Below are 26,190 nucleotides of genomic sequence, written 5' to 3' on the forward strand. Positions count from 1 at the left end.
TTTTATTTATAAAACCAATGTTTAGTCAACTACATGCACCTGGAGGGACTAATCAACTACAGAGCCCTGGCCAACCATATTTCACTAGGAGAAAGGACCTCCCCTCCCCAATCACCCCAGCTGCTATAAGGACACCAAGCACGGCATGAGAGGGGGTAGAGAGACCACGAGGTAGAGAGACCACGAGCAGAGAGGCCACGAGCAGAGAGGCCACGAGCAGAGAGGCCACGAGAAGGAGAAGCCACAGGAAGGAGAAGCCACAGTGGAGTGAAGCAGTGGAGGACGACAAGGCAGCGGACGAGCAGGCAGGGTGCATACAAGGACGAGACGGATTGGGCACCTCACTGGCAACCGGAAACTCAGAGAAAGGACCGGACGGATCAGCGGCTGGTTGAATTTTAAACCTTGTTTTTAGCGCTTTGTTCCAGCTGGACTTTTTACAATTGTAGTTATTTATGGACTTTTAGTTATAATAAAATCCTCCTTTTAAACCACGTTTTTAAGTCTTGTAACCCATGCTGTTCTTCCTTCGATGAACAAAGAACCGGTTTTTATGGAGACCTAGACTCCGCAACTAGGTGGCGTTGCTGGTACCCTTTTTATAAATTTATCTTATATTTTTTTATTAGATTTTAAGTCCCCCGCCTCACCGGGCTGACAAGGGAACTTTTCTGGCAGTTGCTGGCAGGATCGGATTGGAGAACAGCTGTGGTGATTTAAGACATAAAGGCTTCGAAGATGATGATGCCTGTGTTTCCTGGTGCCCCGTGGCTGCCAAAATTTAAAGGGCCAGGTGAAGATTTAAAATATAGTGATTGGAAGGAACAGATTCAAGGACTGTTAAGTTCCCAAGAATTAACAGAGGCTGCGAAGGCAGCTATCGTGTTGGGAGCCTTAGCAGGAGAGGCTAAACGCCAGGTCAGTGTCCTTGAAGACAGTGAGCGAGACCAGGGTAGGAAGATTTTTCTCCATCTAGACTCTCTCTATGGCGATAGAACCCCAACCCCGGTTTTAAGATCACAGTTCTTCGGTTGTAAACAGAAACCTGGAGAGACTGTACCTTCGTTCATATTACGGTTGAGAGAGCTGTTTTGCATGTTGCGGCGGCATGATCCAAGCAACGCCCCCTCTGACACGGTGCTACGAGACCAGTTGTTGCTTGGGCTAAACGAAGGCCCAATGACTCAGGCGCTGAAGGTGTATGCGCGCCGTAACCCAGACGAAGACTTTGCTGCACTACGGCAAGAGGCACTACTGCTGGCCTCAGAACACGGATACACACAGCCGGAGGTAACATGCTTTTCTGTGAACAACTCTCATGCCTCCCCTGCTTTGTTACAGAAGGAAAGTTGGAGAGACTCGCTGAAGCGAGAGATCATGGAAGATGTGAAATCCCAGATGCAAGGACTCGCCCAAGAATTAATGAAGGAAATTAAACCACTCCTTCAACCAGTCAATGCTCCCCCACCGCCCCTGACACAACATAGGGAGCGGTCGCGACCAGCGTCCAGTGTTAATGACTGGGATGGACAAGGTAGGCCGATCTGTCGCCAATGTAGACAAGCGGGACATATAGCCAGGTATTGTAGGAGGCCTGCAGCTTCCCAGGCGGCTTTAAACTAGTCGTCCCTGCTGCTGAGGTCCAAGGGGCAGGGGTTGCTGATGCACTACACGACTTAAGGGCCACGGAAGCCTTTATTGGGCAATGTCCAACTATAGGAGTAACGATTGAAGGGGTTGAGTTGCAAGGACTGTTGGATACGGGGTCTCAGGTTACATTAATGCAGCAGAGTTTATTTGAGCAGCATTTTTCCAAAGCTAAGCTTGGGAAGACCCCTGTAGTTTTCCAGTTAAGGGCAGCCAATGGCCTGGAGATCCCTTACACTAGCTACGCAGTGTTTGATCTAGAAGTGGAAGGCATCAAAATACCTGGACGAGGAGTCGTGATTATTAAAGATAGACACTGCACCCACCCGCTCCTCATAGGTATGAATGTTGTGACCGCCTGCTGGGAAACACTCTTTAAACAGCCTGGAAGGCCTGTTTCCACCCCACAGCAGCTGAAGAACCAGAGAGTTTGGCGGGATGCTTTTGCTACCTGTCGACGTATCAAGGCCACCATGACAGAAGACGGATTCTTGGGAAACGTGCGGCCAGCTGCTCGCCAAAATATCCAAGTCCCACCAAAGAGTGAACTGCTGGTGTGGGGCCGTGCTCGGATGGGCCCGGGAGGAACTGACTACTGTGCCCTGATGGAAGCACTACCTGAAACCAACAATGTTGGCGTAGCTAGGACACTAGCAGTGGTAAGAAATGGGAGGATCCCTGTTCGTGTCTGTAATCCATATCCCTACACCTTGTCAATAGGGCGGTACCAGAAATTGGGTAAGCTGTACCACATTGATGAAGCTGATGTGCATGGATCTCATGACCTTACCCTATCTCTGGAAGACAATGGTGTTGTTGAAGTGGCTTTGGTAGATGCAACAGTCGACCACAAGGGGCAGGAGCTGCCTGAAGAGGTAAGGAACCTGACTAACCGACCTGATCTCTCTAAACCGCAACAGGAGGAGCTATGCACCCTGCTGCTCAAGTGGAAGGACGCGTTTGCTAACCATGATGAAGACTTTGGTCGGACAGACCTGGTACAACACCGTATCCATACAGGTGATGCAGCGCCCATCAGAGAAAGGTACCGACCTCTTCCGCCTCTGATGTACAAGGAAATGAAAAACCTACTTGCAGAAATGCTTGAGAAGGGGGTAATCAGAGAAAGTTGTAGCCCATGGGCTGCACCCATAGTTCTGGTGAAGAAGAAGGACGGTAACTGGAGGTTCTGTGTGGACTATAGGAAACTTAATGCCGTAACCCATAAAGATGCCTTTCCCCTTCCCAGAATCGAAGAGACTCTAACAAACCTGACCCGAGCCGAGTGGTTTTCTACCCTTGACCTGGCCAGTGGCTATTGGCAGGTTGAGATGGACCCCCAAGACAGAGAGAAAACTGCCTTTACAACCCCACTGGGACTATTCGAGTTTGAGCGCATGCCTTTTGGCCTATGTAATGCACCAGCAACATTTCAGCGCCTAATGCAACAGTGTTTAAGTGGACAAATGGCGGAGTCCCTATTGGTGTATTTGGACGACATCATAATATACTCACCTGACTTTTCCTCTCACCTACAGCATTTGGATGAAGTGATCCAAAGATTGTTGCGGCACGGCCTGAAACTGCGATTGGACAAGTGTAAACTTCTCCAACAAGAAGTCAAGTTTTTGGGCCATGTGGTGGACCATTCTGGGGTAAGACCTGACCCTGATAAAATCTCGTCTGTATCAAACTGGCCTGTTCCATCCACGATAAGGCAAGTGAGAGCCTTCCTAGGGCTAGCTGGATACTACAGACGCTTTGTATCTGGATTTGCCAAAATTGCACGTCCCCTGAATAACTTGTTGACAGGCATTCCAGCAAATAAAAAGTCTGAGACTCTAAGAGTGCAATGGTCCTCCGAGTGCCAAGCAGCCTTCGATGCCCTAAAGAGGGCTTTGACACAAACCCCTGTTCTGGCATACGCTGACTACACACTTCCCTTCATTGTCTACACCGATGCAAGCAACCAGGGGTTGGGAGCAGTGTTAGCCCAAGCCCAGGAGGGAAAGGAACGTGTAATAGCGTACGCCAGCCGAAGTCTACACCCAACCGAGAGGAATGATGCTAACTACAGTTCGTTTAAGCTAGAGCTTCTGGCTCTAAAGTGGGCGGTGACTGAGAAATTCAGAGACTACCTGACTGGAACACAGTTCACAGTATACACAGACAATAACCCTGTTGCTCACCTGCAGACTGCTCGCCTGGGTGCTGTGGAACAACGCTGGGTCGCTCAGCTGGCTTCTTTCAACTACGACGTCAAGTACCGCCCAGGTAAAAGCAATGCTAATGCAGATGCTCTGTCCAGGTTTCCAGTTGACCCCATCCCTACCAGGGTTGCAGACCAGGAGTGTGAGACAGGAGCAAGCGTGACCACAGCAGCCATTGAGCTAACCCCTAGAAGTGAGGACAGTGAGTGGGCTAGCAGCGAATGGGAAGATGCCCAAGCCAATGATCCAGACATAAAAGTGGCTAAGAGGTATGTAGAAAACCAGACTCTACCGACGGGACCAGAACGCCTAGCCTTGTCCTGTAGAACACAGAGACTGTTGCAACAGCGGAAAAGACTTAAAGTTGAAAACAAAATATTGTGTCGTAAGGTTACTGACCAGCATACCCATGAAGTACGCTTCCAGGTGGTGTGTCCAAGCTCAAGGCGTGAAGAGGTCTGGAAAAAGGTCCATGAAGCCGCTGCCCATGCTGGTGTGGATCGAACACTGGCCCGGATACGACAGCATTTCTATTGGCCTGACATGGAGCAAGAGGTACGCCATTTCCATTTGGGTTGTGTTGCCTGCAGCCTCCAGAGGAAAAGAGTAGAGCCTAGGGCCCCTCTTAACCCAATAGCTGTGTCATACCCTCTTGAGGTAATAGGGCTAGACTTCTTGTCCTTAGGTCGGCCAACAGACCGTATTCAAAACATCCTTGTTGCCACGGATTTATTTACACGCTACTCTTGGGCCATCCCCACACATGACCAAACGGCGCAGACGACAGTAAAAGCTCTGTGGACTCATGTAATACAGCCTTTTGGCTGTCCAGCTCGGTTCCATTCTGACCGGGGACCAAATTTTGAGTCGGCATTGATGAAACAGCTCTGCGATACCTATGGTATAACTAAAAGCCGCACAACGCCGTACCATCCTGCAGGAAATGGTGGAACAGAACGCTTTAACCAGACCTTGTTAAACATGCTCCGCTCTCTAGAGACAGAGAAGCAAAACCGTTGGCCAGAATACTTGCTTGAGTTGGTACATGCTTACAATAATACAATACACAGTGCAACCAACTACACTCCCTCTTTTCTTATGTTTGGGAGACATCTGAGGCTTCCTGTACATGTGGGACTTGGTGTCGGTCCCCAGCAACTACGCCATGACATTAGTGGTTGGATACTGGACCACCAACAGAGACTTTCACTAGCGTATCATATAGCTAGACAGAAAATGGGTAACGCAGCCTCCCAAAGTAAACAACACTATGACAAAAGAGCTAAAGCCATGCCACTCTTACCTGGAGAGAGAGTATGGGTACGCAACAGAAATCGACGAGGTCAAGGAAAGTTGTGTACTTGGTGGGACCCTGAACAATTTGTTATTGTTGAACTAGTGGGCAATACAGGGTTGGTGTATAGGATAAAACCTGAGAAGGGGGGCCGTGAAAGAACTGTACATAGAAATGCTTTAAAAGTCTGCTTAGCTCCTCCAGCAGACCCCAACCCACCGACCAATGGGCCCGCAGAAGAGACACCCGCAGAAGAGACACCCTGGCCACAAGGAACAGCATTCTATGGGTTTGCTCCAGCCCCAGTGGTGGTCCCGGCGCAGGAGCAAGGACCAGAAGTAGCGCCACGACGCTCAAACAGGACTAACCTCGGCCAACCACCTGCTCGTTATAGGGACGTTTAGGTATTCATGTTGCAGGGACTGCCAACATTAAAGAGTGGAGGGATGTCACCAGGGGGACATTGTGGTTTAATTATTGGTTATATTTCAGCATGGTTTTGGTTTTATGTATGGCATGTTTTTATAAACATTTTAGCATGTTTTGTTTTTATAAACATTTTAGCATGTTTTGTTTTTATTACATTTTAGCATGTTTTGTTTTATTACATTTTAGCATGTTTTGTTTTTATAACATTTTAGCATGGTTTGTTTTATTACATTTTTTATTTATAAAACCAATGTTTAGTCAACTACATGCACCTGGAGGGACTAATCAACTACAGAGCCCTGGCCAACCATATTTCACTAGGAGAAAGGACCTCCCCTCCCCAATCACCCCAGCTGCTATAAGGACACCAAGCACGGCATGAGAGGGGGTAGAGAGACCACGAGGTAGAGAGACCACGAGCAGAGAGGCCACGAGAAGGAGAAGCCACAGGAAGGAGAAGCCACAGTGGAGTGAAGCAGTGGAGGACGACAAGGCAGCGGACGAGCAGGCAGGGTGCATACAAGGACGAGACGGATTGGGCACCTCACTGGCAACCGGAAACTCAGAGAAAGGACCGGACGGATCAGCGGCTGGTTGAATTTTAAACCTTGTTTTTAGCGCTTTGTTCCAGCTGGACTTTTTACAATTGTAGTTATTTATGGACTTTTAGTTATAATAAAATCCTCCTTTTAAACCACGTTTTTAAGTCTTGTAACCCATGCTGTTCTTCCTTCGATGAACAAAGAACCGGTTTTTATGGAGACCTAGACTCCGCAACTAGGTGGCGTTGCTGGTACCCTTTTTATAAATTTATCTTATATTTTTTTATTAGATTTTAAGTCCCCCGCCTCACCGGGCTGACACTTACAAATACCTTAAATTACCACAGTAGTCTAGACAGTAGTCTAAGCAGTTATGAAGGCAGCGTGGCACACTGTGCAAAGATGTATTAAAGTGTTCGATGCTCAAACATATTGAGTCATGTGTGGCGTTTTGATTGAAAACTGAAAAGGATCCTGCAAACAGCTGAAGGTGAAGCTACTCTGAATAATTTATGTCTTGATGTGTCTTCGTTTAATGTGACAGGACGTAGGTGGGTTGAAATTTTGGGGATAAGTGGAAACATCGGCAATAAAAAATAAAAAACAGGTTTTGTGGGAATGACACAAAGTGTGGATTATTATGTATAAAAACCCACACAGGATGAGCAGTTTCACAGAGCTTTACTGTGGACCCTCAGAGAAAGAAGAGAAGAGAAAGAAAATCAATGGCCATAATCGCTTATTGACAATACTACTGTGCATGTGTGGGGAGAAGGCTCATGGGTCACATGGGTCACATGGGTTACAGTGGACACTACTAGTACTAGTGACTGCACCGGCCCATGGTTCATTAAGAGATCCCTTCTAATGCACTCCCAATTTAAGGAATGTGGACAAAATCCAACCTTTTGGGGTACAAAATTTCCTTTCTGTTTACCCGCACAATATTTCACTGAAAGAGATCATTTTTCACTTCTGTCTCACAGTTGTAACATCAGAGGATTTCCACTTCATTCAACTCAGATTGCTGCTGTCCTGCTTTAATTGTCATATTGGCACCTGATTTGAAAAATTGCGAACTTAACCTTTAAATTGAACCCAGCTGAATGGAGCCGGTCTCCCTTTAATTGAAGTTAGAAGTTACTTTTTCTTTGTTACCTCAGCTTGTGTTAATTCCTCACAGCCGTATCTGCCACCAGTCACCCTGATTTACTTTGGGGCCAGAAGAACCGGTATCCTAGCAACAGAAGCAAAGACCCGCACTTGGTTTTATTCGGTCACACAATGCGAGTGCGCGCACGTGTTTCTGCATATGGTGTGTGCATGCATGTGCGGATGTATACATGAGCGCGCTGTGTGTGCGTGAGCTTCTCTGTAGGAACTTGCAGTTAGCATGCAAACCGATGCTTCCCTCCTGCGCGTAATGGCCTTGGATTTATTGGCATCTGGGGGAGAAAGCTGTTTACCGAGTCCCCTCCACTGGTACCAATAGCCGGGATAATGCTGTCAGACAAAGCTGCGCGAGCCCATTCCTTTGTCTTGCCTCGCTTGATTGTGTTTACGCACTTACCTCACCATGTTCTCTGCACTACTGCTCGCCAATTCTGATCCAATCTCACACAGAACCTGGCCTCGGTGAGGTCACCGGTGGAAGGACGCCTGCAGCCCTTTTTGCCAAAAATGTCCACGTTCCACCGTGGACTGATTCCAACTGAGCAGGAATCGAATTTAGAACAACTGGATCTAATAAAGTGTAGAAGAATGGATGGAAGGCATCCAGCGGTCCCTGTGAGGGATGCCGTGTGCTTTTCATTGCGTCTAATTGAATTACTGACATATCCCTTGGAGCCTCTTCAGATATCTCTAAGCAGCAGTCATGTTATACATAAGCCAGCTAACATGATTTGGGATTTACTGTGTTAGTATTCAATAATGTGGGATACTTTATTTAAATGAATGCATATTGGAAATGGTTTTATACAAGATGGGGAAAGCCATGTACGAAAAATAAAATCCTGAACTTTGCCTGTCACGTAATGCGCCTTTTAATGAGAATCCGTCAAAACTGAGTGTTAAAGTGCTGCAGTCTCCAAACTGACCAACCAACTGCTTTTCTATTTAAAGAGGATTTTCTAAGATGAGATGTAAACACAGCTGGAAAATAGCCAGCAGGCATCTTTCTGTTCACTTGTACAAATGATCTGTTTCCATCGGCAGAGCCTCCCAGCTCAAACTCAGAGTTTGTCCTCATGAATTAAAAAAGAAATGTGATTTCTGATGAGGTTAATCCTCACTGTGATTAAGCGTTTATAACCGCACGGATAGAGGGGATCGCACGATTGATGCTACCCGGCTGGCTACAGAAGAAGCTTTCCTGAAACATCAGCGCACACACTGAAATCACACACACACACACACACACACACACTAACCTCTTCATGGTTATCTTACTTATGTAGCAGGGCATAGCTAGGATTGCTAACATCTGTTCTTGTTAAATTATAAAGTAGCTTTATTGATCTGGTGCTGGGGCAACATTCCTTCACAATTTACTGCTGTGGGAGGAAAAATACAGGGTGTGTGCTTTCAAGGAGGATCACTAGTTCAGATAGTTAATGCCCATGACCCCCCCCCCCCCTTTTTTCCCCTCCCTCCCTCAGACTGCTCCCTTAAATCTAACAGTGAGGGAATTCAAAATAAAAAACAGACTCCTGTGCATCTTCTATAGATCAGTCAGCGATGTCTGGGAGCTTTGTGGGATTTAGGGAGAATTGTGCCAAATTGGCTGCAGATGGGAACCTCACAGATTACATGTGTGGATTATTCCACTATTCCAGGTCACTTTGACCTGGCAACCCCAACCTAGCTGGTGTGTAATGGGATATCTTGGGGAACTGGCGGTTCAAATGAATGACAGCTGGCTCAGTCATACCATTGTTCTACCACCGGAGCTTGTATCTGACTTCTTAGAAGAACCAATGCATATCAAGTGAGGGTTTGGTAGATGAGGATTGGTTTCTTATTTGCGTGTTGATTGTATGTTACAAACATACTTAGTGTCTGAGGTTTTCAACCACTAACCGTAAATTATTAAATTTAAAGGAATATTAAAAAATTGGATTTGTGTGGGTTGTCTCTCCTTTCTGTTCCCGAACATGGAGAAGCAGCATTCAGTTCTTCTGCTGCACAAATCTGGAACAAACTCCCAGAAAGCTGCAGGTCTGCTAAGACTCTCAGCGGCTTTAAATAAAGACTGAAGACTTTTCTGCTGCTTACTTTAATTAAACTAGATTCAAGGCTGAAGTGGATGAATGGAGTTTATTTCATAAACTGCACTGCAACTTTTATTCTTGTTTATTGTTTTTAGATCTATTTTTCTTTTGCCCCGATGTTGAGGACCTGCCCTGCCTTACCTGAAGTCAATAATTCCTCTTAAAAAAAAACTACATTCCTCAGTCGTCAGCTTTTGTGCATATTTTTCACAGAGACAACTGCTTTGAGAACACTGTGCATGTGGGAACCGCCTCCGGCTATGCGTCACCCTTCCAAGCAATTGACTGACATTTTTAGATTTAACTTAACACTCAAGGTGTGCTGTAAACATCTATGGTTCACCGACTGGAGCACATCATACCGTGCAAAAGGAATGTCAATACATGACGTTGACTCTCATATGTCAGAAACCGTTTGTGATGAAGGCAAATCTCTGTTTTTCAGTCATTCCAAATGTCAACATGATTTTCATTTAAAATCCAGCATGGGAACCAAAGCTTACTACAGTTTGTTGTGTGGTTCACTCCATACGAACCAGTCTGACTTTCAGGTCCATGGAGTGGACTGGAATGAAAACAAAAAAATAAAATAAACATGTCCATCCTGGTACCAGTTCAGTTATAACATCCTGCGCTGTCAGCTAAACGCTGAATAAAACTGAACAATAGAGGAGGTCGCACCAGACGGAACGATGCACATGCTTTCAGGCGACCAAGATCGCAGCACAAAATACATTCAGAAGAGTGTTAGTGGATTTTGTGTGTAAGGTAACCCCGTCACAGTGGAATCATACCTGCGGTTATACCCCAATGCCTGTGCTGCCTTGTCTGTAAATTCATTTTCCAGAAAGGTAGATGAAGGAAATACTGAAAGAGAATTTGCAAAGAGACTAGTGGAGCGGAGACTAACCCAGATGAGCTCTCAAAAGAAAACAACAGAGGGTTGATCTTGTCTTTCTAACAAATGACAAAACATACAAAACTTAGAAATGTCCTGTTTAGTATTTAAATTTCAGTTTGAACCTAAAATCAAAACTGCTTACCTAAATATTATATAAATTCTCAGTAAATTGTTATAAATCAGTGAACCTTAGTAGACTTGTTTTAATCACACCCAAGATAAAGAGAAATGTGAAGCAACATGTGCCTCATTCTGACAAGCTCCGAGTGTTATCGGGGAATTTAAGAGGCGAGCCAGACTGCCAATGTAGTGTGAACCGGGCGCCGGCGATAAATCAGTGGACCCGCTCCACCCTGCCAGGCTCTGAGCATGCCAGGAAACAGTTGTTTCCTTATATTCTGCTCCCTCTGATGCAGAGGGAACAATCTCTCTGCACTGCCTACAGATACACTTTAGAGCATGGCACCAGGAACGTTTTGTCTAAAAGAAAATATTGGCCGGTGGTGAAAAGGTCACTGTGAGAGGTCGACCTGCCGGCCACTAATATGGATGTATGTGTTTTTGGCACTATTTGCTTTCAGAGTTAATTCACTCAAGGTGTTAATTTACCTGCACCCGTTTCTTCCTCTAAAGGCTTGATATTGAATTGACACCTTGTCCTGAAAAAGCATCTGTTGAATTGATGGAAATAGTTTATTCGTATTCTGTGAACGTCTGCAAACGTGCACGCTAACACTATTCATTTAAAAAGTTAACTAAATGATACGGTTAACACAACACACACCAATCAGAAAAGAGTGTTTCAAATTGAAATGCACACAGTGAACTGCATAATCTCAAGTGACAGACTTCTCTGTAAGATCCAAGTGACAGGTAGAAATTGTATCATTTAGAGAAATTGCCACCACAGTCAAGTACGAGAGCTTCGAGCAAAGGCGCCAGATCAAACAGTCATGGTCGGAGATGTGAAGCCTGAACGCAGCACAACACCGGCTCAGGATGTCATCACGTCCTCACACAGCCGTCGTCTGCTGTTGCATTATGGGTGATTGCCGCTGTTATGTATGCGCAGAGGAGTTTGGGAAGAAAGGTGTATTCAAAATATTTGCGAGCCTCGAAGAACATTTCAAAAAGACTTGAATAATGTGAAAATGTTCATGTCAAACTGTCGCAATTTTGGAGTTAATATGTAGAATGGAAGACAAGGCGTATTTTGGTAAGGGGTGGTTGATATAGATGCGATATCATACCATGGTATATGTCATTTAAAATCACAACATCAGCTTTATCTGGCCCTTGATAGGTCTCTCTCTCTCTGCAGATTAGCAGCAACAGCAATGCTGTTGGTTTGAGCAGGGAGGGAAATGTACTGCTGAGCTCAGCTCAAAAGAATATCTGAGAAAAAAGGTTTGTTAAAAAACGAGATTACACCAGACTTTAAACAATGAATTTAATCTCTGGAAAGAAAACATTAGCTAATTTAATATTTTAACCAACATGACATTCGGTACATAACAGACATTGATCTGCTGTCGTCCGTTCGTAAACAAGATTTGGCCTCTATAGTGAAGAGAGACACACCAACAATTCAAAGATCCAGATTATTTTACCGTCGGTGATAAATCCTCTAGTCATTTAGCTTTACGCGTAACTAGTGTTTTTTGTTGGATCGGGCAGAGGTGTGTGTTGATGACTGATGGGGCGACTCCTCACGTCTGCATATCGACCAAATTGCTCCCGAAGGCCTCCCTTCGGTGTGTGAATCTGAATTAGTTTAGGATGGGCATGATATGCATAGCAGGCTCTGCCCTCAGTGCTGGAATGGCTGAATACTGGCATGCAGCGTACATCGCTCTGAGCGGTTGGAAGACTACACATGCTATAGAAGTGCAAGTCCATTTGTCATGTGGACAGGGGCAGCCTGGGATCAAACCGCTTGTCTGGTTAGTGTACGACCCGCTGAGACGCAGGCAATCACAACAACACAACTTTTGCTTGAAAGCTAGAAACCAAGATACGCGTAGACATGAAGCTAGTTGTTTGCATGATCATATCTCCAACATGATGGCACAAACAGAGTTGTTTTATGGAGCCAGTGGCTGCATATTTGGTTATCTACTCCACCTGCCCTTTAAATGTGGTCTCTTCAGTGGATGATACATTGTGATAGAATTCTTCATGGGAATGCACGCATGAATGATGTATGTGTCTATATTGGATTACGTCACATTCCTCTCTTTAGAGATTGGAAGCTGCGAGCTGCAGGGATTGGGATTACTGCCCCACAGATGAAAGTACCGACATGCCCTCAACCTCTCCTTGACTGCAAAAGTCTGCCACCGTGCCGACCAATGGTGGTCGTGGTTACACGCTTGTTTGACCGATTGTATAAACATAATGTTTACATCACATTTGACCGTGGGTCAAAGCCCCACACACATGCAGCCTAAAGTCTTCTTTGTGGAATTGCATTGTTGTTGTTGTCTTTTTCAGCACACAAAAGTGTAACAAGATGGCCAACGCCCTGCACTAATCCTGTTGTTTTTAACAAAGCGAGCGGCAGTGGGCTGTGACATTGGATGTGATTAGTTTGAGCTAAAGTGACAGAACCCTCTGACAACCGAGGTCAGGGTCTGTTTGCTGATCATTTAAATCCATGGAAACCAAACAGGCTCGACAAAACAAAATGACGTACTAGCCAATTGCAATCAATGTTGAGAAAGTAATCAGCGCCTGATAAGATGTAATGCTCCACGTATCGATCCCCCTCTGCACCGGGGGGGCTGCCCGGAGTGCCCTGGAAGGGAAGCGTTCGATCACCCGAGGAGGTTAAACACAGACTGTTACCGCAGAGTGGATTGCCTACGACAATAGAAATGACAGGCGGGAATGAGATAACCGCCTGAGATTCTCGGCTGAATCAACATTTACCCGCTTCTGCCAACGTGTTGCTGATATATCCATCAGAAATGCTGTCAGCAATTTTTCTTTTCCTTTTTTATTTACCGTGTCTGAATTGATTTTTTTCAAGTGCCTGCAGACAACCCGTTGACACTGAAATCTCACTGCTATGATTTGACAAGACTTTACCGGATAAAGTCTGGCCAAGAGAAAATATATGTGTAAAATATATTTTACTGATTTATTGTGATGCCCGTACATAGAATAGGATTTACAGACACAAAAAAAAAAAGTTCCGATATTATTTTCTGGAAAGCTGTGATATTCATCACTCAGTTAACACCAGATGTCACATGCCACTTTCTCTCCCCTAAAATGAATATATTTCTGTGGATTTCTGGAAATCCATGTTTTTATTAGCAAGTGACAAAATCAGTGAATGCAGGGTGAGACGATTTCTGGAAACAGAGATCTCATTACTCAAGCATATTGTCACTATGTGTCATTGTGTGTGAACAAGGTGTAAATAGAAAATTGGGCACCCGAGACTGATGTGAAGAACTTGTTCTGTGATGTTAGTAAAATGATTTCTCCACTTTTGCTCACTTAAGAGTTCTCTCTATGAAGTACAAAGCATTAATAAAGCATCAAGTATTTGACAGTGGATTAATCTCTACAAGGTTGGTAGCTGGATGGAGGGCGATGGACAGGGAGCTGAATGTTTCCCACCTGATGTTGGTTACATTAAAAGTTTTTTCCTGTTAATATCACTATAAATCTGCATTTTAAATTATGTAAGAAACATTGGAGGACAGCAAATACTACAAACTCATTTTTTGAGATGTTGCATTTCCTGTTTGATCCCTGGTCGGATGGGATTGGAAATCTTTCCTAAACATGAATAGACCTGAAAGTTTATCCATGAAATGACAGTCGTAAATTAACTGCCAGTATTTCAGGTAATAAGTTAATCATTAAGTCCCTTTTAATCCAGAGCTATATGCTTTTTTTCTCACATGTTAATGTTTGGAGATTTTCTTTGCTTTAGGTAAAATTCACATGATTAATAATTTTAAAAAACGCATTAAACATAATTAGGAGAGAATTACTGCTGTAAAGGTGTTTTTTAAAAGCTCACATTTTGAAACTGTGTTTCAATGTACAGACATGAGAGATGGCAGGTGAACCTGAGCGAAACTAAACACCGTAAACCGGTTCCGTACAAACTCCTGATCTTGCAATTCTTAGGACCTTGGTCAGACCTCATCAGCGCCGACACACATCGAGCATGACAACTTCTCTGCTTCTAACGGCCCGCATGTCCCCTACAAGGCCAGGCCGGTCACCTCGTCTGAGAGATTACAGCAGGCTGCTGAAGCGGGATTGGTATTGAGGGGTGAAATAACCCTCACTTTTCTCAGTTTGGGGTTGACTCTGGGCCGTTTACAAGAAATGAAGATAAAAAAACGTTAAAAACCCTGTGATGGTGTCTTTGAGGGGTGTCCGCTAGCAGATGGCAGCATCCCGTGGGGTGCCATTTGGTTTACTCGTATCTTTGGCCTGCATAGGTGGGTGGTGGAGAAGATCTCTCGCGCTTTTTCCTCTGGGGAATCTTTAGCTTGGCGGGGTTTGATGTGGCAGAGCCCCAGCCAAATAATCACAGCTCAGACAAGGGGGCGCGGGGGGGGGAAGCCTTCACCCAAGCATCCAGGGATTTGTGAAAAGTTATCTCAAAGGATGGGGGTGGACGCCTGGCGAGTATCGTTTCAGAGACAGATGATTTATGTGGAATAGGATCAAAAGGGAAGATGGTGGTTTTCACAGTTGTGTTCGGCTGAGTGACTCGATTTCCTCAGCTGGTCTGTATTTTTCTCTTCTTTTATTTATTTTTCTCCTTTTCAAACAGTTCTTGTGATCTCTTACTCAATCTGCTGTTTTCTTTCCATCTGTTACTGCTCTTTTTTATTCCGGCTCCCGTTTTATTGTGTAGGGAAGCCAGGACGGATGGAAGCCAGGATGGATGCTCCCGCTAAGGGTTAGTCCACGAGATCACATCAGCTTCACTCAATGCTGCTGACGGCTCAATCTGTCCACAGAATGCTTTTTTTCTCATCTGCCAACACAGTCAGTAATTACTTTTGTCACCATCACCATTATTGTTATCATCACCGTCAACGCTAACACCATCATCTCCAATCGTCAGCCCTGTATTGACCATTCTATCCGTCTTTCTTTTAAGACGCTGTAGTTAGAGCTAAACACTCGACAAGATCACCACTCTGTTCTGGCTCCGAAATGGTGGAACGATCTCTCTGATGACATCAGGACCGCACACAGCCTTCACATCTTCCCGCTGCAAACTAAAGACACACCTCTTCAGACTTTACCTTGACTAAAAACACAAACAAATTGTAGCACTGAAATTCCACTAATAATGGCTCTTATCTATAACAAGTTGTAAATCGGCTTATTTCATGATCATCATCATCCTTATGGTTGAAATGCACTTATTGTTAAGTCGCTTAGGATAAAAGCGTTGTAATGTAGTGTAAATATAATGTTTCATTCAAAATAGAGGCTCATTCTGAATACGAATATAAAGAGGAAAATGGGAAGGAGAAATTGTTTTCCACTCTTTTTTACTCTTAGCAGCACTGAGCAGCAACAAAAAGCTGTTGCCTATCTGCAAATTAGAGCTTTGGCGTGTGCAGGTGAACTCTTGAACTGCTCTCTCTAGCTATGCTGCACCTGTGGAATCTTTTTACAGCCTCCTCACCACCGGTCATTATGACGAGACTTAAAATTCCTTGGCAGTGGGGATACAAAGGCATGCGCTTTGCTTATTTCTGTACTCTGTGGGCAATGGGGAAAAAACAACAAAGTAGCTATTTTTTCTTGCATTGGGCATTTTCCTGGTCATTTACAGAAAAACCTTGTCTCTCATTGCATTACATTCCCACCTCGAGGATGAAACTGCAAGCTAATTTAAGATGGAGCATAATCTGCATAGTTGCAGTGTTGGGATTGTCACATACCAAAGAGAAGTGTTATCAGCGATGGATGAGATCCATGTAGTCACACTCTGCTGCTGAGCTGAATTATTTGGACTGGGTTACTCTTCACCTATGTTGTCAAACATAGTCAAATAATACCTGCAATCAGTTATTTTTGTACCCAGAAAAGCAGACGTGAAATTGACCATAAAATGACAAAAGTCATTGGGTATTTCTGAAGATATATATATATATATACATATTGTTGTGTTCAAATAATGAAGAAACACCAGACGGACGGGAGACATCTTGGGGTGAACAGTAAAAATCAAAGGTATTTAATAAATGAAAGGATGTTGTGCTAAAAAGGACATCTCAGCTGAGGAGACGCTCGTCTCCGCAACCAACAGGCCACAGGGCAGTCTCTCGACCATCCCTAGACCATGTCTGTTGTTTACAACCAACGAACTCGAGAACAATGGCTGACTACCGATCAGTAAAGGTGTGAAAGTCTGTGACCACACCCCTTGGGAGTGGTGACCACGCCCCTGGCTTTTGAAGGCCTCTCAGTCTATCAGTTGTGTCGATATCAAGTATTACATGAATGCATTTCGGTAGATCATATTACATTGAATACAATCATAACTGTACATTGGTATTATTCTATTGATTACAGTTTAAAAATTACAGTGGTTTTATGACATTCCCATTACTTTATCGAATACATATCCCCAGAATCATGGTTGTGTTTTGTTGTACACTAAATGCATTTTATTTATAGTTAATTTATGAACCTGGTTATCAATTCGTTTTAATATCCTACAATATACAGTATATCATTGTTAATTGAAGCACCTGCGAGCTAAAATGTTAAACTCTATTATTATATATTGTCTAAAAGTTATAAGTGGATACGAAGAAAGGTGGTGTGAAAAAACAAACGCAAAACACAGTACTTCCATATTTGTTCTCTGATGTATTTCCATGTCGAACGACGGGCCGTGTTTACATGGAGGCCTGTCAGGGACGAGTGGTGTTTATGGCTATTGTGGAGGAGTCTATTTTTTGTGGATGTTGTTATAAAACAGCTATTTTTATGCATAGGAGGGCACACTACCTTTACAAACGGCACCGCTTGTCTCCGTGATTAAAGATGTGTGAGAGGCTATAAACTTTTACAGCGCAGTAATAATTGCAGGCCGTTTTTAGGAATGCGACATCTCTCAAAAGGGATCTAAAGAGTAAACCGCTGCAGACAATAAAACCTGCAATGAGCAGTGACACGCCTCGAAGCTTTGTAAATGTGATTTAAGACTCACAAGAACCAGTAGCATTTATTTACAACAAAGCATGACAAAACAATCCATCAAAACTGATGCACAAAAACAGCCCTTCAAATATAATTTACATCAGAGTGAATAATAAAAAAAACACGAGAGACAAATTAATTATTTACAGACAAAGTTTGGAGACGTGTGTCACACAGATCCATGCTCTCTGGCGCAGGGAGATGAAGATTTGACTTGTGTTGTTTTAATGAGGGAACAAATTCCTCCGAAAGGGTAGATTGTTCAAAAGTTACGAGCTCTCTGGTCACCCAGATAAAAGGAAACACAGATTGCATGTAATTCCCACTGCTTCCCACCGCCTATTTGATTTGGCAATTGTTGCATATATTTTTTTAAGGATCCTTAGTCTGCTCTGTGTTTAGACTATGTCTCTGTTCACGGTTAAAATGTTTTTCCACCAGCCAAAAAGACCCTCAACTCTTCAAATATTATGACTTCTGAAAGAATCTCTGTGATTGCTTTCACGGTGGTGTAGAAAACAAAGAACTTCTATTTAATCCAGCTGCTTCCATTCGTCTGCAATTTCTGACCACCAAATGGAAATTTATCTGACTGACTTTTTACAATTACAACCACGTTAAACTTTACTGCACTTGCATTTATAGTCCAAGCAACACGGTTACCAACAATTACTTTGTGAGTCACAGTAAATTTGAACATAGAGGGTAAGTTGCTTCCATGTTGGTATTGAGGTTGAACTTTGAAATACAAACATAGCAATTAGAAGTTTTCAAAGTGAAGATTTGAGATAACGTTCTCCAACAGACTGCTGCTTAACAAATCTTTTTAGATAAGCAGGCTAGTCTGATCGATTTCTGAGGAAAAAAATAATATTGATTTGTGGGAATCATCAAATGTTTACATTGAGGTTTAAAAATACTTTGTAAAAATTAAACATGTCACTTGAACTTGTCACAAGTGCTGATATATAAAAGCAGGTTTTATGACATTACATTACATGTCATTAAGCTGACGTTTTTTTCCAAAGCGACTTTTTTTTGTAACAAATATGCTTGCACAGTTTGCATTAAACATTTATAGATGCAATAATAGATCCATTTGAATTTTATTAAAGAAATTTGTTTTATGTAAAACATTCAATGGGCAGATTGTGTTACCAACTACAAAACCCCCCCACAATTAACGTGTCATAGCACAGCACAAAGACTGCTACATGACATGGTCATTTGTCTCCTGATAGACGCCACCAAACATATTGCAGACTAGCTGCAGTACTTCTGCTGTGCATCGCCTGGGGCTGCCATCTGTCCGCGTCTGTGTATGAAAGCTTGTGTCTCTTTTTTGGGAGAAAAATTGCAGCTGTATTTATATATATTATGAATGTTAACATGAAACGCGTTAGTGTTTGCGATTACTGTGGCCGAGATTAATGCAACAAAATATTTTAACTTAGTTAATATACGTTTGTTTACTTGCGGTTTACACCCGGTCCCGGAAGTAAACCGGAAATTGGCCGCGGAAACAAAACGGCTGCTGGCTGCAGTCAGTTGTACATCAAGATGGAGAAAGCGTTTTTGCATTGGAAGTGAAACAAACAGGCGCGACATACAGAGAATAACTATGCAGAGGGTTTACTCCCCGTGTCAAACAGAAGGGGTGAGTGGCAAACAGAACACTTAAAGCACTGCTAGGCTAAGCTATCTGCTAGGCTACTTCCATCTCCACATCTAACGTTAGCCGGCGCGGCACACAGTCTGCAGAGGACCACCACTAGGTCCCTAAAAGACTGTGGTATGAAAATGTCCTGGCTAAATGTGAGGAGATTGTTGGCACTTCAAATACAGCTAATAAATTATTATGAATTATTCAATTGAGAGCGATGTGCAGGAGGACAGCAGCAGCAGGAGTCGCTGGTTCAACATGTTCCACTAGTGTCTAAAACATATGTTTTCCTAAGTGATTACTCATTACTTTGTCTTTAGAAGAAAAAGAACATTCCTTAAAAACAACATTGTAACAACAACAACATTCATTAATCGCCATTAATCGAGATGAATGAAGTTCAAAATGTGATTAATTAGTTAATTCTTTAAAGCCTCGCTGCTGTGTTCAGCTTACCTATCTTAATGCATCTAGAACATGAAGATCCATTTATCCTCTGTTGTGTTCGGGCTGATTATTTTACTCATAGGTGGGGGGCCAATGGTAAGTGTAATTGAATTATGTCTAAATTACATGCAACAAGTGCGTCATTGGGCCTCTCATGACAAACAAATGAGGTAATCCTCGAGGAAACTCAACCAATATGCTCTTTAACTTGTTAACTTGTCTTTTCAAAGTTACACTTTGATTGTTTTACAAAGTGTGAATTTAACGCCAATTGGTTTGACCTTTGCCTCCAGAGTGCTGCGAGTTGCATTAATTACCTTAAAACCCCTTATTATTCAAGAAACCGATTCTATAAAAAGCCTGCTATTTCTTTCTTCTGCTGCCATTAGGTTAGAAAGACAAATGCTCCTTCTTCTATCATCAATTTTGTGATTTTTGTCTCAGCTCAGTGTTCATTTTGGCAGCTATTTTTGATTTAGTCTTAGTCTTTTAGACGAAAATGCACATTTAGTTATTTTAATCCTTCTTAGTTTTAGTCCAGTTTTCGTCGACAAAAACTAATTACATTTTAGTCTAGTTTTAGTTAGTTTTAGTCACATTTAATAGCCACCTCACCCTATTCATCATCACCTCATCTCTGATATTTTTATCCTTAACGGGTCGACTAAACAACACTAGCTGTAATTACTCAGTGTGGAATGTGACAGCTTCTCCTGATTAATGAAATGTTGGCGAGTGAGAGAAGATGAACATGAAGTGGATAAAGAGTGAAATATGCATCACCACTGCTGCTCTACTCCCACTAATGTTCGCAGAAACTATCATCACACAAACTAGTACAGGCCATTTTATATTGTAAAAGTGAAATCTTTGTATGATTATTCCTTCAAAGGTCTTAATTTGAACTTGTTACAATGCAACACCTTTTGAGTCTGTTTGCCATTAGCTAGTTTTCAGGGAAGAAATCTTATCTAATCATATTGATATACCACAGTTTGATCTTTTCGACCTTCCTGTACATGAGTAGCCTTCAGTCTGAGTTAACGCTCTGTGGCCTGCCATATTCGCAAAAAACACTTTTCCATGTCACAGTTGCAAAATCCGAGGCTTTCCCCAATCACATTTTTTGGAGTAGTACATGTCAGGAGACTTTATTTTTATTTCTGAATAACCACTTATGTCTGAAATCAACATCAGTTTGAGCAACTGTTAAAATTGGCAAGGTTTCCACCACCTGCGTGCCCTCTCAAAGTAGTGCACGCCGTTGATGTTACAGAGACTGTGATGAAGCAAATGTAGATTCCACTGCTCAGGTTGAAAAGTTCTACTTTTATTTCTCAAAGGTTCTGGTTGTGTATTCTTAATATAACGCAATACATCTGAATACATTGAATCGTAACTCCTGTATCATGAAGTGTATCGTATCACATCACCAGAAGAGTATCGTTACACAGCAGAAGAAACATATTATTTGTAAATAAAGTAGCAAATGCAAGTACAACTACCACATAAATAGCAAAAATTAGGTAGCACATTTCCATAATTAAAATTGTCTGAATATTTACTTCCTTTAGAAGGAAACGGGTATTTTAAACCTTTCACATATCCCGGTGCATCATAACAGCCAGTGAATAATTTCCTTTTTCTTCCTCTCCAGCTCTGCCTCTTTATTTTTATATACAGTACTTGTTGGCAAGATTCCTCGATTGTTCCTGGAAAGGGTTATTTCCCCGTGCTGGTGACTTGAATTGACCACAGGATGTTATAGTAGTGAACACCTATCCTGTGAATAGCTTCACTTCCTCACACCAGTCAAACATTACATTGCTCCTTGGGTGCGACTTTGAAACGTTCCTTTTAAAAGTCCTCAAGTTGTTGATCCATTCATCCGGCTTCTGGAAAGGAAAAGAGAAGGTGAATCATTGCAGGCTGAGCTTTAGAAATGTCTCTCTCTTTTTGTTTGAGATCTTTTGAGTTAATACATTATGTCTCCCACTGTGTCCTCTGATGCAGGGTCAAGGTGCTGCACAGACGATGTAAAGTGGGCTCAGTGTATCCAGCTTTTCACTCAGTGCATTTTGACTAATGGAAAATCCTTTGGCACATTATTGTATCTCATATCGCCATGGTGGCAGACTGTAAACCATTAAACAACAGACGCAGTGATATTAATACTCTGCGCACTGAGAGCAAAGGCAGGGGTGGGAGAGAGTGTCCCCGGTGGCTTCATCTTGTGTTCACTCAACAGTAACTTTAAAGCCTCTGGAGGTAGGTTTTGCTGCTAATTGAATTAGTTTACTTACACTTCAGGCTAAAAAAGTCAATTTGTATAGAGTTAGTGTTGTGGGGAGGGGGAAAAAGATAGATCTCTGTACCCTTTTAAAAGCAAATATCTGGAGTCCGGCTGATGAGGTCATGCCTAAGGTCGGTCGACAATCCTTTTGTAAAAGCAGTAAAGTAGATGTGAACACATGGCTTCCCTGTAAGATCTGAACACACTTAATCACAATTTGTGTCTCAACGCAAGTAAGACAGCTCTGACAGACGAGGGGAAATAATTCCGTACAAATAAAAAGCCGTATCGACCGTCCGCGGTGGACTGTCAATGTTTTTCCTCTCTAACGGCTTCCCATAGTGTTGTTTCAGCAGCCTGTCTGGACTTCTCTAACTCACTAGCTATTGACCACATGGGAAGTCAAGGAGCATTTTCCATTATGTTCTAGTGTTGGGTTTTATCTTCTTGCTTACGTTTACAGTTCAATGCATGTAAGAAACTTGAGGACACATAAATAAAGCTTAGAACACAATTTACTGATAATGATGTGATTGGAATGATGTATTCTGACACATTGCTAAGGAAGGACGCTAATGCTATTCATTTGCCACCCTTATGCCATGTTTTCTGAGGAAAATACATTGTATAAAGAATCTGAGGAATTTATGTTTTTCTTTTTTCCATGTCAAAATTGAGTTGAGTTATTTAGATTACTTGATGATAAAAAAGATTCTGCTATACCAAATGTTAACATAGTTGCCTTTAAGCTCCATTATCACGTTTAAGAAAGCACATTAAATGCATTATTCACACTCAGTGGACCCATTTGAGCATTAAGAGACAAGTCAATGTAGCCAATTTATAGTGGAAAGTCTATTTAAGTACGGTTTTTCCATCAGAAATAAGCACAAACCCGAGTTTCACCTACAGCCATTGAAGCAATATAAACAATGCTTTTTGGAAATATTCCCTTTGATCATGATGATTTTAGTTGTGTGTGAGGAGGACCAAAAACGTTGAGCCTGTTCTGCACTAATGTTCCACCAAGGGCAAAGGAAATAATTGGTGCACCTTTGCCACTAACTCAGCCCAACAAGAGGAGAGATGAAACATATTTTCATGTTCCAGCAGTTAATGGGTAACTTTGATCTCTTTCTACCTCAACCCTATTTTGGGTAGGTAAGTGAAATTGGTGCAGTACTGAGGGAGAAGGCTGCAGATACTAAACAGACTGAAGTGTAATCGCAGGGTGCCATTCTGCACCGTCGATTTGTGTCCCCTGACAACATTATGCGAAGGTCCGGAGAGAAAAAAGAACATTTTCTTAAACCGGTCACTCTGTGTGCTCGGACACTCTCGTTCTGCTATCTCCCAAAACAATATTTAGTAAACTGAGTAAAACACTCTTTCTGTACTCTACACATCATGCTGACGATATCTGTGCATTCCCCTCTCAAACTCTCACATTTCTAATTCTAATTTGTCTCCTGAAAAGGTTAGAGCTGAATGTTTTCTCTTTTCTTATTATAATGTTGTCAGAGATAAAAAAAAAAAAAACACCTTAAGTAGACGCTAATTGACGGTGCGAAAATGCTCCAAGTGTTTTAATTGATCCTGTTACCCGAAAGCCGTCTGCAGCGTACTCTCTCAGTAGAGCAGTTTGAAAATCCATGTCCTTGTAAGTCACTTAGACACCTAAAGAAGAAAAAATAACCTTTGAAAAATTCTCAATGAGATGTAAACAAACTTGAGGCAGTGAACTCTTTAAAGTATTGTCATGTCAGCCAATGTACTTTTGTCTAGTGCGTCTGCAGGTGTGATGTTACACCTTGTCTCTCCAAAAAAAAATGAATATATTGTTTTCATCTCTGGCTCTTTATTATTAAAGAGGAACTGAGTGACTCCCATTCAGCAGCAGTAAAATAAACTCCTTTTCTCATTTTCTGTTCTTTTCTTGTCTCGGTTCCCATTTGCAGTTCAAAGGGAGCTGTTTTAGAGAAGTTCACCGGGGTGAAATGTACATAGTCTCAACTCATATTTACTGTATTGCCACACTATATTCATAGTGGGGACGAGTTATTTGATTGACCATTGACACTTTTCAAAATGATAATATTAAGAAACCAGGGATAAGTAAAAAAGGAAGAATAAACACTTGTGCAGCATGAGTGTTGATGGCTTTTCACAATGTTTGTTTTGAGGTTTCCCAGTGTTAATAACTTGTACAAATGTTTACAGCAGCTTTCATATTATAACCCAACCCATCTTTCTTAAAGTATAATCAAGTGATTTCTCTCCCTAAGCCCAACTTAACCATTTGTTTTGTCATTTAAAGCTTTACGGCTGAGGTTAAAATCAACCGTTTCACACATCATCCCTGTGATTTGCGGGCTACATTTTCTTTGAACAGAGATTTGTTATGGAATATTTTCTGAGGATAGGCCAAGAATGTACTGCTGACTGCAGCTCAAATTCAGAGGACATGAGGACTTTTGGCACTGAGCGACGCAGACGGTCAAAAAGTGACAGAGTGTGAAGAAGATCTAAACTAACTGATCAATTCTGAAATCCTTCGTCAAGGCTTCAAATTCTGTTTGCTTAGGTTCATGAAGGCTGCAGGCATCAAAATCATGTTGTCAAAATCCCTCCGTCATCACTCAGGATGCGTGTGTGTGTGTGTGGGGGGGGGGGGGTGTGGCTCTTAGTCAATACATTTGTGGAAATGACAGATTGTTGATACGGTTCATATTGAAGTCTGTAATCTCGTCTTTTACAGCCTTCTTTCCTTTGCTCTCCTACCTTCCTGCTGTACCGGCTGCTCTGGAGAAGCTGAACACGCCGTCCTGAAGGCTCATCCAAGCCTCCGACGGCTCTCTCGATCTCTATCGGCAGCGCTTTGATCCGAGCTTCCTTGGGTCTTGTAATCCGCTCACCTCAGGCAATAATAGTAACTTTTAAGTCTTTCTCAAATGAGTATTTTTAAATGTTTCTGTCAGATGAACATTCTCATGAGATATGGAAAATACTTACTGAATGAAAAATGAAGCAGGATGCGGAAGTTCTGGATAAATTCGGCAACATTGAGTTTACCGTAGAGGAGCAAATAAAAAGTAAAAGTACAAAACAACGATTCAGATGCAATATATTCATCAGTGTTGAAACGCTCTTCATCTCACCAAAAGAACATTTTTCTGACAGTCTTGTAACAACAAGTAAAATGTTATCTGACATACTGTCGGCTTAAAAGTCGCACATACATTTGTCTTGATAGTTCTGTGTTTCAAATCGAATGAATGCATTCATTTTGGGAACAGGTAGGTTTTTATTACAATGTATTGCACTAATCCTTTAGATACTCCTAATCAATTTAGTTTCTGAGTCCTAGAAAATCCAGATTGTGTTAAATCTGGGTCACATATCGAGAAGTGGGATTGTTTCTGGATCTGGAGGATCCCAGCTATGAAAATGGACCACAGACACAACTTTATGTTTGTTTGTTCGTTTTTTAATGGCCCTTCGGACCAATCATGATGTATACTGCTTTAGTTTTTAACTAATGATGGAAACATAAACCTTTCATCTATAATTCCCAATTCAAACTATTACATTCCCATTAGAGGTATTAGTCTTTTATGGTCTCACAATGAATTGTCTGTTATCGATTTTCTCCGGAAACTGAAAAGACAAAATTAAGGGGGAAGTCTTCTCTGCAAAATGTCGACATATCAATGACTTTGCCATAATGCTTCGCATTCCAGTGCACACCATATATTTTGATTTGGGTTCAAAACAAATGATAAGGCTTCAGGAAGTTGATACCATATTGTAATGACATCGTTTGAACCAAGAATTTCTGACAGCTTAGAAGACATTTGAATTGTGGCTACACATTTTGTTTTAGATGTTTGTCTCTATATGTCAATATGTCAATATTGTTTTTGCCTTTGTCTATAATGTGGTTTCATATGACTTTAAAAGTGCAGAAAGGTGAATATTCTGTGGAAGCTGGTACAAGTAAATTATTTTTGATTGGCTCATATAATCATATGAAATGAAAATGACTGTTTAAAATGTAATTGATATGCACGCGATTACCTGGTGACAAAGAAATTGCCAGTGATTTCACGCTGTAATTATGAGGTCGAAAATTGCCTTTAATTTATGCAGCCTTGGCCTCATTTCTAACCTACTTTTCACCACAAGTTAAACGATTATTCTAAGGCTTTTCCTACACTCCCTCCCTTCACTCTGAACTCCATTTTAACAAATAATACATAGATATATCCATCTATAATTTGTGTCACAGG

At 42.2% G+C, this 26,190-nt stretch overlaps 1 protein-coding gene across 1 annotated transcript; it reads left to right on the forward strand.

Annotated features, from left to right (window-relative positions):
* The first annotated feature begins 1,179 nt into the window (after positions 1 to 1,179).
* On the forward strand, positions 1,180 to 6,444 carry LOC119228571 (uncharacterized). The gene is made up of 4 exons (XM_062558693.1): positions 1,180 to 1,290; positions 1,342 to 1,534; positions 1,720 to 3,302; positions 3,843 to 6,444. The coding sequence occupies exons 1-4, from the start codon at positions 1,180 to 1,182 to the stop codon at positions 5,553 to 5,555; spliced, it is 3,600 nt and encodes a 1,199-aa protein (XP_062414677.1). The 3' UTR covers positions 5,556 to 6,444.
* The last annotated feature ends 19,746 nt before the right edge of the window (positions 6,445 to 26,190 follow it).

The sequence above is a fragment of the Pungitius pungitius genome, chromosome 2 (assembly GCF_949316345.1).
Source record: "Pungitius pungitius chromosome 2, fPunPun2.1, whole genome shotgun sequence".
Taxonomy (NCBI): Eukaryota; Metazoa; Chordata; class Actinopteri; order Perciformes; family Gasterosteidae; genus Pungitius; species Pungitius pungitius.